The sequence below is a fragment of the Ceratotherium simum genome, chromosome 14 (genome assembly GCF_057802395.1).
Source record: "Ceratotherium simum simum isolate JZ-2026a chromosome 14, ASM5780239v1, whole genome shotgun sequence".
Lineage (NCBI taxonomy): Eukaryota > Metazoa > Chordata > Mammalia > Perissodactyla > Rhinocerotidae > Ceratotherium > Ceratotherium simum.
The window spans coordinates 18,274,438-18,294,031 of NC_141913.1; the positions used below are offsets into that span (position 1 = coordinate 18,274,438).

A 19,594-nucleotide genomic window follows, 5' to 3' on the forward strand; every position below is an offset into this window, starting at 1 on the left:
TACATAAAATATTGTCCTCAATCCTTCCCTGAGGGTCTATAACCTCTAAAAATTGAGAAGCCCCTCAAACCAAGAACCCATGGGAGTAAACCAGTACTCATTACGCCTATACTATCCGTCTGGGTAGGCAGAATCTGCCAGATGCCCTAAGGATGGGTCTTCTATTTAGCAATACCAGCCTCCTTTGAGTCACAGTTGTTTAAGTCTCCACTTTTAGACTCACTATAGTGATAGCTGATATTCAATGATCTGTTTTGCGTAGATGTGGACATTTAGAATTAAGCCCATGAAAACACATTTTTCACTGTCTACGTCAGGGCCTACCACAGTGTATACTTTGCAGGCTCTCAAAACATACGTTTTATTATATGGATTCCCCCATCATTTCATTTGGTGTTGTTTATACTCAAATATCTAAACCTTCTGGTCATTCTAAAGGATGCTCCTACGATCTAACTTGCAAAAACTATGAATGAATTTTCGAACATCATCAAACACAATGCTTATCTTTTAAAACATCAAAAAGTTTATTCGCACAAGCTTAGTAGTATGAGATACAACATAACGCATGAAAATCAACCACAATGCTAATAGTTTAATAGATTATTCCAAATATTAGACATTACAGTTTAAATCTCCTTAACATTAGTTCTAATGTTGGAATAACATTTCAGTTAATGAATAATTGTAAATATAACCATATGTTCAGTTTATTCTCACCAGTTTATCATGAATTGCAATTTTATTGTGATTTGGGTCATAAAACTGATAAACAATTGTTTATGTATTTTCATAAGTTGCATGTTTATTTAATTAATTCTGAAGAGAATCTAGAAATATATTCCAATGGATTATATAAATGAGGTATATATTTTAGCTCTTGGATTTTAGCATGCATGGGTAACATTATAACTGCTCTTAAATTTGATGTTCATTGCAGATGTTGTATAATATTTATTCGATATGTTTTCATAAGCTACGGTCATTTGCAAAAGTGATTGGCCACAGTTTTGGGGCCTCAACTAAATGTCTTCTGTGCATTTCAGAGAATTATGGGTTTCAAAAGTTACTATTGTTTTGGGTGATCTGTAAAGTACTACAATGCCAATGCAAACAGACAACATTTGTGGGAAAGAAAATGAGTTTTGTTACATTACATTTTCCAAATAGTAACCACACCTTCCTAATAACTTTGATGCCATAAACATATTACGAAAGACAGAATTATTTTCAGGTATAAAATATTCTGAATTTGCATATTCTCTAGTGCTTATGATGAGAATTTATATTGTTTGGTAAGCTTGTGTATTGAGCTCCCAATATCATCTTCAGTTGTCACAAAGGCAATTTCTCTGTCAAATATTCACAACATGTGGGGACACTGTCAACATGTTGCAACAAAGGGCCGCAGCAGGATAGGATGAGTTTTAGCATTTAAGTTTGCTACCCTTCTTTGGAATTTTCCTGTTCATTATTGAGTTTAAACCAGTAAATGAGTTGCCTGGTTTCACGGCCTAAGAAGAATATTCTGTGCTATTTGGAATCAGACCTCTAATAATTAATCAGACAGCTTAATTCCATTGTATATGCTATTCAAATATTTCTGATCTCCTTGTAAAATCTTCCAGATTGATTAGCAGTTCTTGCTAGCACCTATCAACTTCATTAGGAAAAGGGTCAGAGGGTAGAAAGAAAGTGTAAGAATTTATGAAAAGATCAAATAGCAGAAACAAAGTGTAGGAATCTTAAATTTAGGCAACTATTTAGGTACCAGAAAATATTTCCTTCTAGTGTAAAAGTTTAGGACTCTTTGAAGAAAATGTCATCTTCAACAACGAAAACATACATTCAAATTCTGTGCTCCAATTATTAAGAAAGCCCCGAAAACTTAAAAAATGACTCTTACTCTTTGTACTCTTTTGATGAACTATATACATTTTCAGTGTAGGGTCCACCTTACAATTTTGGGGCACTTGTGTACTTTTCCTTAGGGAAGAGACGGTTGGCATCATTTCCTGGCTGGGTATAATTCATTTATGTCCTTCCAGTTTTTTCTCTCTGATCTCTTTTCTGTATATCTGTCAGCAGCAGTCTCCTGGGAGCAGCACGATGCACTTCATTAATAAGAAGGGATTAAAGGAAAAAGCCTTAGTCTCCTAATACACTTGGATAATTTGGTGCCATCCACAAGGCAATAGACCCCTGCTGTATAGATGTCATTAGAAAGGTACAATTTCATTACTTTTTACTGGCAGAGCCTTGAGTGAAATACAAAATATGTTGTCTCATATGCAGGAAAAAAAAGTGTTAAAGCTTTCATTCACTGCATGCCTCTAAAATAGTAGAATGCAAAAACATATTTCATGGGTTTTACATTTATATTGCCTTCCCTTGGTAGTCCTTGAAACCACGCTTTTATTAAATATTGAGCAAAATAAAGATTAAAAGAAAATTATTCGTATTCTTAAATCCCAAATGAAATTTATATATTTTTATTAACGAACACACTTATTTTGAATACCTATTATGTGCCAGGCATTCTGCTAGTTGCTGGAAAACAAATTACGAAAACATCATTCACCCTTTTTTTTTTTTAGCACTAACTTATTGAATACTCTAACTGGAAGCGAATGTATAGGAAGTAAATCATATGGCTGAATACAAATGATTATAAGCCAGTAAATTGTAAGCGTATTCAGAAAATCTGTTTAACTTTTCCTTGTTAACGTAACTTATTTTTGAACGGACATGTTTGCCGACGGTTGATAGCATTATCTTGTAAGCTGAACCACCCCCGATTTTAAGCCTTTAGTGGTATATTGTGCAAACATTTGAAAAGATGGGCATAAACCATCCTTAGAATGGCACCCTAGCTCCTATAGATGCCACCACAAACAGGAAGCAATGTGCATCACTGGCAAAGGGTGTGCTTGGCCACACCCCTGAGAAGGGGGACTGGGATTTCACACCTGCTAATAAAAAACGCTAGCGGCACTCTCAGGCGCTACAGTGTGTGATAACTGTCTGGGAACCTCACGCATCACTTTCCTAGCACTGAAAAGAATCAGATTTAATAGTGGTCCATTATCTCACTGCCACAGACACACAACTGCCATTAACACTAACAAGTGGCACACAGTTGGAACTGTGTGTGCGAAAAGAAACCCCTTGATTATCAGCTATTTACAAGGCACTCTTTGTAGTGATAGGTTTTTGCTTTACCACTAGCTTTTGTTCAGTGAAATTGACATTTGCAGCTCTTTGTCTAACATAAAGTCTAGACTAGACGGTTCAGATGATTGAAACTGGGCTTTCCAGAGACCTTTCTACTGACATAAGGCAAAGCAGTACAGGAAAAACAAACTATTTTGACAAATAAACGAGTCAATAATGAAAACACTTCAAAAATGTGTTGAGTTACATATAACATCTCCACAAGTGAGACTGGTCATCTCGTCAGCTTTGACTACAGTGTTCTGATGTCTTCACCCTTTTATTCTGCAACGATGTTGTTCCTCGTCTCTCACGCATTTAATTCATTAAAATATCATTACACACACAGTGAAGATTATCAACAAATGTCATGAGAAGTGAGAGAGCAACAGAGATTGGGACTGGGCAGGACCAGCTTGCACCTTCCAGAGTGAGCAGAGCTTAATAATCAACAAAAAGTCAGGATTCAACTAGTTACCTTCTTGTTGTCAAAAATATGTTTCAGCTAATGTTTAAATATAGATAACCAAAGTTACAAACCAACAAAACCCCTAGTTTTGTCAATAAATTAAAAAAAATAAGCAGAGTGGTTAAGCGGTTAAAAGCTTAGATTGTTAACTTCATGTAGTGCATCTGAGGATGTGCACTGAAAACAGATCAACTGTTTGATACTAAACTACAGATTTCCTTTGTCCTTATGATTTTTGTATAATGGTAATTTTCACCCCACCCCGATAAGATCTTATGAGACTGTTTATCCTGAATCTTGATAGGTGTTCCTTATGATTTGGATGTTTTAATAGGTGGAATTAATAAATATACAGGATTTCTGAACATTCTTCAAATTTCTGGGCTTTAGTTTCACATTACCTTGGGCATTGAGGAGGAGGAAGGCATATTATAAATTGGAGTTTGGGTTGAAAGTTGGGTATTTGAAATATAAACGGAAACAATTCATCAGCAATGACCCTTGTTAATATTCTTTTGCCGAGGTAGTTTATAAATAAGGGATTGCTCATAAAAGAGCTTGTTATATTTCCTCTCTTGAATGTGCATGACTCTGTGACATACTGTACTTTGCCATTGATTAACTTGATTTAATGGAATAAATACTCAAACGAGGATTGACAATTCCAGTTTCATGGTAGAGGAGGAATAAGCTGATAGATATGTCTGCAAGTTCTGTCAGACAAGACTTAGCCAAATCTTGATACACATTTTAAACCTATTATTTATGAATGGCAACCAGACAAATTAGATACATATTTGCTTTGCAGATACTTTACAAAGATTTTTTTTAGATTTGGAATTCACAATAGGTTTCTTCCATTCCTCCTTGGCAAATCATGAAATATTTATGATCTAGACTGAGTAATATGACATGAAACAACAAACCTGCACATGTCTGATTTATAACAAATCTGTTTCCTTAATGGGTGGAAGGAAATCTGAGGACAGTTCTGAGGGTTCTTGTCTGCTTTCAGTGCTATCTTCTAGTCATACTGAAGACAACACCTCTCCAGATGGATCTTTCCCCTTCTTCTCCTCACCCCGGTCAATGTCAATCACGTGCACCACTCCAGGTTTTAGAATCAAGTCGTCTGTCTCTACCTGGCTCCTGTTGTCCTCCACCTCCATGTAGCTCCCTTTTGTTTGCTGGGCAGCTTTGCTGAAGGCTTCTTTAAAACGACGTTTGAGTTCAACATCTGGACAGAAGACATACTCATAAAGGCCACCAGCGAGGACAGCTCCTATTATTGGTCCAACCCAATATATCTGGGGGAAAGATGGAAGAGTCACAGAGTTTAAGAAGAACAAAACTATTCCTTTGAACAACACATGACTATAGAACTTAGCTGGTTTAAATTAAGAGAGCAAATGTGTCATGCATAAAAAAGAGGAGAACTGGAAAGAATATAAAATACACAGCAAACGCGCATCAGAGAGCCATATATTGCTAAATAACGTTTGAACAGAAAACAAGAAAAGACTGTTTCCTCTTCTCTTTTCCTACTTTCATTAATTACGTTCTTTCCATTTTCTGATAATCCTTAAAGTAAAGTGGCTCCTTTTTGGTGGTACTGCAAATTAAGCAGACACTAAGAATTTTTCAACTAAAATAGAAAAAAAAAAAAAATTTCCGGAGAGTACTTATCATGCTTTCTTAATATTGCCATTTTACATTGGTTTCTGATCCAATCATGATCATAGAACAGATTTTATCATGTGGGGCTTTAATTATTCAGTACAGCACGATACATGGAATCCCAGCTCCACCACTTAGCCATTTTGTGAGTGCTTGCATCAGCTACTTAACTTCCTAAACCTTAATTTACTCATCTGCAAAGTGAGGATTATAATAATACATACCTCGTGGATTGTCAGGATTAAATTGAAATAATACTTGTAAAGTACTTAATAGTTCCAACTTCATAGTACCCTGCTCCATTTCCTGTTTCCTAGACAATTTAAAGATGTATATGACTAGGCCGGCTATGTCGTTTTCCTTATGTTTTACGTGTTTTTCCTCTCTATAATTTGGTAATTTGATTTAACAGAAAACGTCACGGTTTGTTTATTACTCTTCTTGCAGAGTGCTTTCATGCTCATGGTTCTGACAGTGGTCACTTGGTAAAAAAATCTGTACTGAGTTTATGGATGCTGGTTATTTGAGGATTAACAATTCCATAGTATTTTAATTCAATAACTGGAAGTTTTTATTATACCACTTATGTGGCTAGCATAAGCGAAGTTTTGAGTTTGGATAAACTTCAACATTTCCTTTAGAGCACATGTATGCTGTAGAATATTACACAATCATTCAACAGATAAACGAGCAACTGAAGCTCTGTTTGTTGAGCACTCTGTCTGAGCTGGCTGCACTTAGCACTTTTCCTGTATTAACTCATTCAATTCTAACAATAACCTTTGAAGTAGATATTACTATTATCCCCATTTTATGGTAAGAAAATTGACACTCTGAGAGGGTAAGAAGCTTGCTTAAGACTTCATGCTTAGCAAGTAGCTGAGCTGGGATTTCAAGTCTGTCTGATTTCAAATTCCTCTTTTGAACCACTGTTCTATTTACCATTACACTATACTTCTCTCATGAAAAAAATATGATGAATGCTTCTGGCTTAAAACACTCTCTGGAAATTAATTTCACTTAGCATCCTCATTGCAAAATCCAAAGAAAATGCAAACTTTAAGCTGAAGCTGAATACATATACCTAACAGAAAAACTGTTGGTGGAGTGGCTGCGGGAACCAAGTTCCGTATCTTGAACATGAAAGAAACCACGTGAGAGTTGGCCTCTCCATGCCTTGTCAAAGGAGAAACAAGGACAGCCCGCCTCGAAATGTTTTGCTCTTTGTTCCTTTGGTGAGATCTCATTAGACACGTTCTGTTCCACAAGGTACAAATCCCACAAGGGAGAATAAGGACGGCGAAGCAATTACAAAACTTCCCCAAAACACCTATGAAGAAGACATCTGGCTGCGTGCTCTCAAAAATAAACAAATCTCAATTTCAAGTTGCTATTGCAAAGCAAAGTCACAATGTACTTTAAAGTAACTGTAAAAATCTACAAAGGCAAATAATTTTTATTGCTAAAAATATAGAAAATACAGAAAAGTATAAAGAAGAAAACTAAAAAATGTTATTACACCATACAAAAAATTCGCCATTAATGTTTTGTTGTTATTTCTATCTTAAAATGTAATTTAAATTAGTTCTAAATTTCCCACAACCATTGCTACAAAATGGACATTCATTTTCAGTAAGATTAAGTTTGGTATAAAATAGCAACAAGGGGGAACCTTAACTAGTTTACTACAACCAACAAGAAATTAATAAGATGTATATTTTCATCCACATATTAACGTCCTCATAAATTAAATTAAAATTGTCATTTTTCTAAATTTTAATTACAAAAATAGTTTGAATTTATAAGTTGAACTAAAAGTTGTACTTTTATCATAATATTTATATACTGCCCATTAAAAATTTCCATTCCATTCCTGTTAATGCGGCAAATCTTTTGAGACATAAATGGAAATATCAGTGGCAAAATGACCAATCTCATGAATAGTATTGTTGACTAAGTTTTTGTATGGCTGGGTTCAAATTCTTACTTTCGAACACAGACTCTCATGCTGTTATTTAATTGTATGGATTACTTGTAAAGACTCGGTACACTTTTCTTAGAAGAATGCACATAGCAGTGGTGCAGTTTCTCCTCATTTGCAATGTACCTCATGGTTGAGTGGGTGTGACTGGGTCAATAACCACTGCACGCATGAGACTAAAACATAAGTGACATATTCTTATATTCACGAATTAAAAATAAAAGGTGTAAAATAGCATTCGAACATATAAATGACAATAAAAGTTAGCCCCATTTGAAGCTGGCTTACATATGCCTCATATTTTTATTGGTTATTGTTAGTTAGTATGTGGGTGGCCTTCAAAACTGCCACATTATTCATTTAAGGGATTTAAATTCCTTTTTTGTAAGAAACAATTGAAATAAAATTGATTGTGGTATTTAAAAATGGATACCACTGTTCTCTGGAAGCATTGCCACCACATTAATAAGTAGGTTAGGCATGATACTGAAAAGTGTGCCTTTTCTGAAAATCATTTATTTTTCCGGCAACGGTTATGGTGATAATAGTGTAAACATTTGAACCATCTAATCCTCACCATGTGCAGTTCAAATGCTTCCATCTCGCATACTATTAACTGGGTTCATGCTTTTGTAAACAAAAAAGGTAAATATTTTTGCTATGGGCAGTGCTTTTAAGCATTCTTCTTTCTTTTTCTTCTTCTTTTTTTCTGTTATTGCCAGGAAGGCTTTACTTTCAATTATTTAAACACCATATTCACTACACCATTTTGATTTTAACTTGTTTCACATAGGCAACCTCCATGTACAATATATTCTGCTGCAGTCTGTCAAATACAGTGCCCAGAGCAGTGCTTAAAAAAAAGACTATTACTGAAGGCCCAGAACAGATATAAGATGAAATGTTTTGTAGCAGATCTGTGCTAGTCTCTCCCTAGTCTTTGTGAAAGATGTAATAAAGTGGGGGGTCAAGGTTGAGAGGAAGTAAGAGAAACTAGTAAGCAATATAATGAAAAAAAAAAAAAAGAGCTCCATGGGTAATTTTCCTCAACTATAGGAAGACAGGAACTATCAATATGATGGTTACCCAATGGTTTTCCCAATTTCCCATGATAACTGCAGGTCCAAAGGATCGGGCGGGGTTCATGCTGGCACCAGTGTAATTGATCTATAGGGAAAAAGAAAACAACTTCAGACATTGCTGAAATAGAGCTACCAATAGGTATCGTTCATTGCAATTTGCTACCATTTGCCAAGTCAGTTAGAGGAACTGTGAAGATGTTAGCAGCCATATCAACATTCTTATCACAAAGTTAGCATAATAACCACCTAAAATGGACATGTGGCTGGATACCAAAGACCTACAGCTGTAAAACACATCTTTAGGCCAGCTCTAGCGTGAGGGTAAACGAAATGGATCAATTATTTAAATGGACTTGGAAACTTACTGCAAATAAATGTCCAATTGCCACAGAAAATCCAATTGCTAAAGCTACTGAACCAGTGACATCAGTCCGTTTGGGATCACAGCTGGCAAAAATAGTAAACACCAACTGAAATGTGATTATCAACTCCACCAGGAGACCATGACCAGCAGTAAGATTTCCATGAACCTAAAAAGAGAAAAATCATCTGAATTGAAGCAAGAGTACATTTTCTATGATAACATATCATTGAGAAAGGCAATGTTTTTATCCCTGTAAAAACTGATGATTAATTTGAGTCTTCTATCCCATTCCCAACTGAGACACTGTCTGCTGCACCGCCCCTTCAAAAAGAAGGAATAAATTTCTACCCATTTTGGGCCATTACAGATAATTCATTACTCTTACAATGACCAAGTGGGAGTTTTTGCTGAATGTCCTTTTCTACAAAGCAAGCAAAATGTGCTACTGCTGCACTTAACTTATAAAAGAGATTCTTGAGTCTTGTAATTTTATAAGGCAATGATTAAGCTCATTAATTAGGTTTAAATTAATTAATATACATTTCAATTAAAATTTAAATCGTGTGCAGGTTTTTAATCAACCCCGGTGCTGAGCTAACAAATGATATTTCTAATCAGCTAAGAACAAAACTAGGATCAAACACCAATTTATTTTTTCAAGTGTGACTCTTGATGTAGATCATTTTAAATCTCATGAACATGACAAGAAACAAAATTGTTTCTTCTGCTGGTGAACCAACAAATAATTGTAATAAAGATGGCTTAAGCTAACTATATAGTCAGTATAGTCACTGGGATGAGAGAGAGAGGAAAAAAAACCAACACAATTTTTGTGCCACCTAGACTTCGTACTATTCAAGTCACTCAATAGCAAACAGTGATTTCCTATGATATATTCAGTGTTGCTGGAATCAGTTTTCACCCCTATCAAGAATCATCAGAAATTCCCCGGGAATAAATCAGCTATGTTAGAAAGGTCTCTCAGGCCACCAGGGTGTCATCCAGCAGAGTCTGTAGGAAGCCTGGAGTCCTAGTTTGAAAATAAGAGCTAAGGATGCTACCGTGGTGACTCCCAAGCCCCCCACCACACTCGGAGGTGTGACGAGGTAGAGAATCCCTGCTCCAATGATGGCGCCCAGGCACTGGGCCGCAATGTAGAAGACAGACTTGGCGATGCTAATCTTCCTGGTGCACACCATGGCCACCGTCACAGCTGGGTTGATATGGCCGCCACTGATGTGGCCGAAGCACTGCACCATAGTTGCAATGCTGAGTCCAAAGCAAAGGGAGATGAGAACCATGTCGACAGGTAAGGGCTTTTCTGTTCCACCCCAGTTGATGGTGGATCCCAGGCTGAGGAGAACAAAAATAAGCATAGCCAGAAATTCCGCTGTGACTGCTTTCCAGAAAGCTTGAGTCCAGACCCCTTTGAAGGCCACCATGATGCTCTCTCTTCTACACAAAGGTCCACACTTACTGAAAACAAAAACACATTGGCATCAGAAGCTACCAAATCAGGGTTTATGAATTTAGGTGAAGACGCCAGGCCTGCAGTCTTGCCCTTCTGTGGGGAGGGCCGCCCTAAGGGTTATTTGCAGACCAAGAAAGAATGTTTCTGGAAAATCTCCTTAATTAATTAATTGTCTCCTTAATTAATAATCAAGAGATTGTTATTCTAGTCTCCTTTTATTTAATATTCAAAAATCACCCAGTTTCACTGGAAAATTATCTGAATTGTCCCTAGAAAGGAAAAGGTCTAAATCAAGTTCCTTATAAAGAATTAAGAGTAAAATATATTTACCTTGTAGTTAACTCCCCCAGAGCAAGTTTTTAAGTTGAATGTACTTTTTAGATGCCATTTATATTTTGAACATAAAGCAATAAAAAAAGGGAGATCTTTTTCAGGTTTGTTAATTTATTGCTGAACCTGGCATTCTGAAAATGGATTTGTGGAGCGTGATTCTCCCTCCCCTCGCCCCCAGTAGAGACTCTGGATTAAGGGGGAGGCCTGCTAGGAAGCTAAGAATGCTGAAGTCTGCCTTTGGAGAAGGTAAATTCATTGCGGGGAGGGGAGCTCATGGTGACTGGCATTGGCGGTGGGAAGGGGCAGAGCCTGAGCTGGGACGGGACACTCCCTCTCTGGCCCCTGCCAGCCAGAGGAGTCCCGGAGCGGCCCCGCGGAGGGACGCTGCTCTCTGCCCAGGTCTGGACGTGCGGCGCGGGACGTGTCAATCTCAGGCCCCAGGGGACCCTGGAGCGCCTCTCCAAGAGCAGGGGAGCGGCCACTCCCGGGCCCTTGCCAGGCTCCCGGGCGACGGCCAGGTGGACAAACAGACCCGCCTATCAGCCTGAGACCTGCCGCATGCCAGCCCGCCGGTGTCCGAGGTGGCCCGGGCAGCCTCGCCTGGGAAAGCTGCATCCTGACCCCCGCGGTGCTTTCGCATGGTTAGGGGACAGTCCCTCCTTGTGCCTGACCCTCTCTCAAACCCTTAGGTTACCCCTCAGATAAACCTCTCCAAAGGGATCCTGGAGGCCGCCGTAGGCAAGCAGCGCCCCGGGCACCCTGCCCGCCCACCGGGGGGCAGCCAAGTGCGGCTCACAGCCGGGGAGGCGCCGCTGCGGCCCGCAGCGGAAAGGGGGTGTGGCAAGGGAACCGGTCCTAAAAGCAGAAGGCTCCGTGGGAAGCGGTTTTTCTGTAGTGTCTTCTCGACGGCCTTCTCTTCCTTCTGCTTGGCCCTGGAAGACGCGTACCTCTTCCTAGGGGAGCTTGTGTGTGTGTTAGGGTTGGGGGGAGGAGGGTGGAGGAGGAGGGGGAGGGGAGAGTGGGGAGCAGTTTGGGAGGGAAGACCTTATCTTCCTCCAATGGATTTTCGTCTTATTGTCTGTCTTTGGAGCTGAGAAGAGGTGGAATTTGAGGATATCAATGCCAACTGCTCATTCTGGCAAGAAATGGCTACGATTGCCCTTGGGGGGCAGTTACCCCATTATTCAAAACATTTACCTTTATCCTTTTCCTGTGATAGCCATGGAAGCCAAGGAGTGTGGAGGGCATTTAGCAGAGACTCTAATCACAGAGGGCTATGAAAAGGGTTAGGCAAGAGCCATGTATTTTAACAGATTTGTGGTATGGCAGCTTTCCCCTTGAAGTATTACCAAGAGTGGAGCGCTTTCCCCCCACATCACTTACTGTCCCCAAGAGCCTGGGTTCTGGATGGGCAGTGGGGAAATGCTGTGCCAAAGAGTGCTAGGGGAACTTTCCCTTGACCTTTAGGATCTCAGCTCAGCCTCTGGTTTGATCTGGGGCTTTGCTTCAGAGTTGGAAAGAGAAACCCATTTTCTGCCCAAGTCAGGGTGGTTCCAGAAGGGGAACAGCCAGCCCTGCCCCAAGCGTCCGTTGCCTAAGTGAACTCCTCCAAGTGAATAGAGCAATTATGAAAAACCCCAGCTGGGAGGACAATGACATCACACTCCCTAGAGGAAGAGAAAATAAAGAGACAAAAACAGGGTGCCCTGGGAGAGATATTAAAAATATCTCAAAGGGGGAGAAACTCAAAGAACTCACAAATTGAAAAAGAAGTTATGAGGGTGGCTTCTGAACTCACCAGCAGCCCACGGCCGTAGCCGGGATGGCAAAGGGGCAAGGTGCTATCACAGGCACTGGTCATCTGTGGCCGGATTTAGTGGGAAAAAGGAAGCAGACGAAGCAGGAAGCTAAGGTGGCAGGAAGCAGGTCCCTTTTCAGCGGCACAGGAGAATACCAGGAGAGGCGGGCCCTGGGGAAAGGCCGCCTCCTCGCTGCTCTCTTTCTCCCCTCACTCTCCCCAGTTCCCTGAGTTCCCTCTCCCTGCTCATTCTCTCACACATCTGTCTACCTCTCCAGAGACCTAATTTAAGAAATTCAGTTGTTCTTCTAGCTTCAAATTGTCATCAGCCAGAGAAATTAACAAAAAAAAAAAAAAAAAAAAACCCGAGCAGATAAATATATTCCTTAAGAGTACATTTAGCTTTTTTTGAAAACCCACAAAAATCTGATCTCATTCCAGGACACAGAGACCAGCCTCAGTGGGCTGTGAACCCAAAGTTTCCGCAGCATGTACATACCTCTGGCCTTACAAGCGCTCACCGGAGCTCTCTCATAGCCCCCTGTTGTTATCATCAATGTTCCCTTCCGTGTTCACACTCACTGGAAATGGATCAACACCATTTGTTTTGCTTCTTTTTCCCCAGAACAAAGGGGGTTTGTTGATGTGCTCGGGTTGTATTGACCCAGACACATTACTTTCTAGCTGAACACCCAGCCTGATCCACTTCTGGACAGCTGAGCCCCTGGGTGAGTAATTTTTCTGATGAAAATACTACAGATAGATTTACCTCCACGGGGTAATTTTCCTGTGCTTTCACAGGTCTTGCACATATGGAGGATTTTGCTACAAGCATCCTTTTCCTTCTACCTTCTCTATGCCTCTCTTACAAATATGCCCAGTCCCCAGATCTAAAAGAACCACCCATCTGCCCTATAGTTTCCTTTTAGATTCTGCCTGAGAAGACACAAATATCTGTAATAAAAGAGTCAGTTTCATCTTTTAGCCCTGAGCATTGTTCCCTTAAGGGAAAGAAGGACTTACCCCCACCGCCTTGCTGCAGGTCTGTCACTCATGCCTTCCCTGGGCAGAGTGCGGCTCTCATTGCCTGCCCGCAGCTCCCAGTGTGCTGGGAGTCAGATTACGGCCACTTGTCTGATTGGGTTTTTGGAGTCTAGGGGTGGAAAGATTCTGCACCATGTGGCAATCGCCAAGTTATATTTGAACTTGAAATAACTTTTCTCTACCTGATCACTATAGACACAGGACATTTCAGGAACACAGAACATTTGCTTACATTGTTTCTTTAGCTGGTAATCTTTGAAAATGAGGATTTCCTCAAAGCTTAGAGTCCTTTCTATCACAAAGAAGAGCTGAGAATTTGTCTTGTTTGGTAATGTGTTGTAGTTGGAATTGGGCAACTATTAGAAAGCGATTTGCACTATTTGGCAGTTGGGATGATTGAAATCTAGGCTGCAGTGCATTTGTTTTTGAGTGGCAAACTATCCAATGGGTTCTATCTGAAGTTTTTGAACTGAGAAGCAGCATTTTAAGCACAAAGATAACTGCAGGTCCATTTGTAGCCTGGACAGCACTGATTTGGAATGTAGGAAATAAGATTACTCTAGGGTGCTCACCTGACTGTTATATTAATAACAATTATTGAGTAAGAAGTAACAAATTTAAAAATGTAGAGGTTGGGTGGGGATAAAATTATTGGGAACTGCACGTAAATATAATATCTAGAAACACAGAGACAAGACTGACTACATCATTTGTGGGGCTCAGTGCAAAATGAACACAAGACTTATTGTTCAAAAATTATTAAGAATTTCAAGATTGTAGGACATTAAACTAAATGTGGGGCCTTTCTAAATGCGGGGCTCTGTGCAACTGCACAGGAAGGCATCCCCAACTAAGGAGTTCGGTGAACTCTAGAAGGTCTGAGAATTAGCTGCCTGCATCTCTAGCTCAATTTTTTTCTTTAAAAGGACCTCAGATGCCTAGAATTGAAATAATCACAATCCTTGGTTTATTACACTCTGTCATCACTGGTACACATATGGCTCTCTTTGATTTTATAACAGGTAATTAACTACTTTTTAATAATACAACGAACATCCGTGAACCCACCGCTCAAGCCAACAACTAGAACTGTGATAACTTACATCTACCTATGGGATCCTCCCCATCCCTCTCTGCTTCTCCACCTACCGTCTCAGTTCAGATCAAAGTTTTGTTTTAGGACGAAGCATGGCAGGGAAGAAATACAGAAGAGAGAAGAACAAAAGCTGCTATACTTTCACATCACAGTTTCTTTGTTTTCTTGCCTCGTTTGGCTACTTGAGACACGGGAATGGGTGAAAAGCTCTCCTCAGAAAAAGGAATTAAAATTTTGAGTGTGAATTTCAGAGGAGCATTTTATTACTGTTTCAAGCATTCTCATATAACAAAGATTGAATTTATTCTCCCATAACGTGGTTGAGCACTCATGGTTGTCCATCAGGGGTTCTGGCCTTTTAAAAATGTGCTCCCTGAAAGTCAGAATAAATTCTGATGAGAAGAAAAGGGGAATTTATGTAAATCTACAAAGAAGACTTAAAACATTGATTCTTAAAGCTGTTTACCGTTCAGATTTTAGAATGAGATTAAAAAAAACATGCAAAATGTTTTTTTAAAAATTGGAAAACTTTGACTTTCTAGGCAGATGTGCTAAGTGTAATTGCTCTGACTCTAAGAACATTGAGTCAGGAGTGGTTGCAAGGCCTATGAACCCAAAGAACAATGCTGCAGTGTTAGGTTCTCCCTGTGAATGAGGCCTGTGGTCCTGTCCACAGGAACCCACAAAGAGTGGCGCTCCCAGGGATTGCTGGCTGTTGGGGGGCATTTTTCAGGTCCGCTCTTTGCAAGTTGCCCTGGGCTCATTAGCATTCCCTCCGGAGCATTGACAGTTCCCGTCACCATTTTATAAAGTGCCAGCAAAACTTGGTTACCAGAGTTTCTCAGACCCTTTCTCTTTCTTCTGGCTGGCTGATCACTGCCCTGGTAGAATGTGTTGACAGTCTAGTTCCTAAGGGATGGCTGTTCCCGTCAAGGGAAGGGCCACCCTAATTGGCACCAATTCACACACTCATTAGTACTCTCAGCAGTGTGGCTTAAAGTTGACCAGGGATTAACCCTTTACCTACTGGAGTTAGTTTTTCGTATTAGGTATTACTTATCATCCTTTTCATATTTGAGATGGTGTTATTGATCCTCCTACAATCTTTCAGTCCTGTGCAATAGCCAGCTACTTGCCTGTTTTTTCCTTGGACTAGGGACAGAAATTTCCAATAGGATTGTCTGTGGCGATGCACGCAGGATATAATGATGGAAGAAAGCAGCTATAATGAGCGTGTGGTGATGATGGTGGGGGGGCATTATGAAATGGGGAACCTGGCAGATATAAGCAATAGCTTCTAAGTTGATTAGTTTTGAACTGGCCTGATCCTAGAACCAAATGAGATTTGGAATCTAAAATTGTTTTTCCCACTGGTAACTTTAAAAGAGCTTAATTCATTTAAAAATGGAATAACAATGTATTGAAGAAATCTTCTTAACTTTCCTCTTGTACGGTGCTGTGATCTTTGTGGGAAGGATGGTAACATGGCACATTGATTTAAAATCAGTCCTTTATGTCAGGCAACCTTGTGAATTTTTAATTAAATAGCCTTGTGAAGTTGTAGGTCAGTAACGTATGAGGACACTTAAAGAAGGGTAAATGAAAATTACAAGAGTACTCAGCAAAAACTAGCTGGTTAACACATTTTGCTTCTGAATTTTTGATCTACTATATCATACTGTTTTCCTTTGGTGCCAATGTATATCTTTGGGATTTGTGGACTCCTCCCACCCTTGCCCTCAAAACATTTTTTAAAATAGTTATATATATATACCTATATATATATATATCAGTATTTTGGTGAGGAAGATTGGCCCTGAGCTAACTAACATCTGTGCCAATCTTCCTGTATTTTGTATGTGGGTCACGGCCACGGCATGGTTTGATGAATGGTGTAGGTCCATGCCTGGGATCTGAAGCTGTGAACCCTGGGCTGCTGAAGTAGATAGAGTGCATGAACTTACACCACAAACTTTTAATATTTCTTCATGTGTTCAGAGATTGAAGACTAACACAAAAGCACTAAAAATGCCAGCAATGCCTTAGTACCAGATGGGAACTGTCTCCAGGCTGGTAAGGGCAGATTCAATCTTCCCTCATAAATCTTACTTTGCTTTTCATGAATCACAGGGTCATGAATTCCTGCCAGAGAACTTATGTATCAGTATGTTCATTAAAAACAAACAAACAGAACAACAACAGCAGCAGCAGCAGCCACAACCACAACCACCATAACAAGGGGCTTTAATGGAGCTTCATTTCCTTTTCAAATAGGTGTTACCCTATTGTTGTAATTCAGAGTGGTTTCCAGAAATGTAGTTCACCACCAAAAGAGTAATATAAAAATAACAATCAAAAAACAGCAAGGAACTAAAATGTTTGACTTAGCCTCCCATTCCTCAGTGAGGTGAATCTGAGAAAACTTTGATCTCTCCAATGGACTTGGAACCTTTCACTGAATCTCTGCCCTTGCCCCATGCCCCTTGGATCCAGGTTTTCCCCTTTGGTATAGCAGCACATTTTCGTTGATTCAGATCCAGGTGGACTCTGCTTTGGCTAGGGAGTTGTACTCTGCTGGCATTTAAGGCAGGAATTCCCTGGGAAAACACTCAAGAGATTCTTTTGGTGCTGCTGGCAGGGCTCCAAAGGGTTTAGGGTTCCCCTCTCTAGGCGAATGGGGAGAGAGAAAGGGAGGGAGGGAAAGAGAAACAGAAGGACTTTATTGAGTGACTGTATTTCACCTGAAGCTTGTACAAAAAAAGCAGAAATGTGGTTGGATAACTGGATACTTTTCTTACCCCTTATCTCTTACCCAGCTACTATGACACAGTTCAGGGTTTGGTTTGGCTGCTTAGACATCCATAGTCAAAAATCAGTTCTCTGGGAAGCAAAGAACTTTGGGATCTAACGGGTTGGACCGAAATATTTGAAATGGTCAATAATCTAAGTGTAGTCTGTCGTAGCAATCCTTCCAAAATTTAAATTAAATTTGAACATATTAAGAGCTAAACCAACATTTTGGTGATTGTTATCGCCTATTATCATTCAGGAAAGCTCAGAATCCTCATGCTTTTAATAGACTAACAAAGATATTCCCAGTTTCAAGGAAAAAGCAAGATGTTTAAAATTCTGTGCACAAGGGGGCTGTGACAGGAGGAGTAGACCAAAAAACTAGGCAGTTAAAAAAATGCTTTTAGAATAATGCTAGAAAAAGAACGTTTTCTAAGAAAACAGCAGAAATGGTCATAATCTGTGACCACCAAAAATATGACTGACTCTCAATAGTCAAGTTATTTAGGAATTCCCTTGGATGACCCTTTTAATAATTTAGACAAAACTTTTGCTTGCTTCTTTCCTAAATTATCATACATCCTTTTCTTTAACCTCTGTACTTCCTTTTTTCGTACAATCAGAAGAATCTAGATCTGGAGAAGTCACAGGGCCTCTTAGAGGTGTCAAGTCTCATGGATGGTTTCACCTTACCTGACTGTGATTATCTCTAGCTACAACCCTAGCCTGTACGCCTGCTGTAGGGGACCACGCATGGCCACATCTTGTCAGTTCCCACCTCTAAGGAGCCAACCAAGGTGATCCTTTCATCTTCAATCCTTTTCCCTTCTCTCTTTGCTGCACGATTCTCTGATTCCTCTTTAAGCATTCCTCAACATTTATCATCTCCATGAAACCTCTCCATTGCAAACTTGCTGGGCTCTAGTCGCTTAAAAAACCCTCAGCAACCTGTGAGTCTATGTGAAACTCTACAGTTATAACTGGCTAATGTATTTGTATCATTCACTCGTGTTTTGAGGCTAGTTTGCTCTCTCTTTTTAGATATAAACTGAATACCACTGTGCAGTGGAAGAGGGTAAGAGTTGGCAGTCTTGACTCCATCACCTAACTGTTATTAGCTCTAGGCCACTAGACCTCCCTGAGCCCTGATTCTTCATCTGCGAAATGGAATGGAGGGTTATCTCTGTCCTCTGTTTTTAGTCCATGTTCCCTCTTGGACCATCTCTTGTGTGCTTCTATAATACTTTGGTTCCCCAGATCCCATCATAGAATTGTTCCCAGCCTGCTGGAATAACCTGTTTACTTGTCTAACTCATAACTAGTCTGTAATTGCAATGAGAGCAGGGAATACTTTCTTGGTCATCTTAGTAATTAATTAACTTTGATAATTAATTACTGTATCCTCAGCACCTAGCATAGATCCAAGACACATTTTAAAGGTGAAAAAACATTGTGGAATAATTTTAAACAAGTGAATGAGGCTCAAATAGGGTCATATTAGCAGAAGTGCTTTTCAAATAGAATTAATAAATGTAAATAGTGATGATGCTGATGCTTATGATAAAAAAAGGGCATTCCATTAAAGTCAAGAAACTTATCTGTGCCAAGCCTCAAAAAAGCCAGGTATTCTTAATCTTGTTTCCCCATTTACAGAATGAAACGATGTCTTTTCTAGCTCAGGTAAGAACTTAGAAACAACGTTGTTAATGTATGTATAAGTGTTTTGAAATAAAGAGCTAGGTAACTGCAAAGTAGTAACACAAATGGTAAAATTTTATAAACTTAAAATGGATGTAGATAATTCCGAGGCCATGTTTCAGAGTTTAAGGCAGAAGTAATATTTTAAAAAACTTTGTCTTATGGATTAATCCAAAACGTCTCAGCAAATTTTATTAAAAAATAAGAAACTGACTCGTATGTCATCTCCTCATTGGCTCGGGAACTCTTTGGGGATGATAATAAATGACATTTATAGTTCTCACATTTCCACTCAGGCCACTGAGTACTGCTGGGGAAAAAAAAAACACCAATGAGGATTGGTAATTCTAAAAATTTATCATTTTTAAAGTAAACTTGCTCCTCAGTGTCACCCAGCCATCTTATAGGAACAGAGTCGTCTGTCTCTCTCATTCTCCAGTTGGGAAGGCGATGAAAATTGTAACCAGGGACCTTAGCTAAAACGGAAAGTGACTCGGGCTTTCCTAAGCAAAATAGACTTTATTGGAAGGATGCTGAGGCTCAAAGAATTGAAGGGAGACTGGAGAACAGCTTGCAAG

General features: G+C 39.5%; 1 protein-coding gene across 1 annotated transcript; it reads right to left on the minus strand.

Annotated features, from left to right (window-relative positions):
- Positions 1-535: 535 nt before the first annotated feature.
- AQP4 (aquaporin 4) lies at positions 536-10,262 on the minus strand. Its single transcript, XM_004420977.3, has 4 exons — positions 9,848-10,262; positions 8,788-8,952; positions 8,427-8,507; positions 536-4,989 (listed from the first exon to the last, which is right to left on the minus strand). Exons 1-4 carry the CDS (start codon positions 10,226-10,228, stop codon positions 4,711-4,713), a joined length of 906 nt encoding a protein of 301 aa, XP_004421034.2. The 5' UTR covers positions 10,229-10,262; the 3' UTR covers positions 536-4,710.
- Positions 10,263-19,594: the final 9,332 nt, after the last annotated feature.

Excerpts from the sequence above, each read along its gene's own strand:
- AQP4 (XM_004420977.3), bottom strand. The coding sequence starts at position 10,228 with ATGGTGGCCTTCAAAGGGGTCTGGACTCAAGCTTTCTGGAAAGCAGTC. Across the intron at positions 8,508-8,787 it reads CAATTGGACATTTATTTGCA|ATCAATTACACTGGTGCCAG; the intron begins GTAAGTTTCCAA and ends TTTTCCCTATAG. Across the intron at positions 4,990-8,426 it reads GAAATTGGGAAAACCATTGG|ATATATTGGGTTGGACCAAT; the intron begins GTAACCATCATA and ends TCTTTCCCCCAG.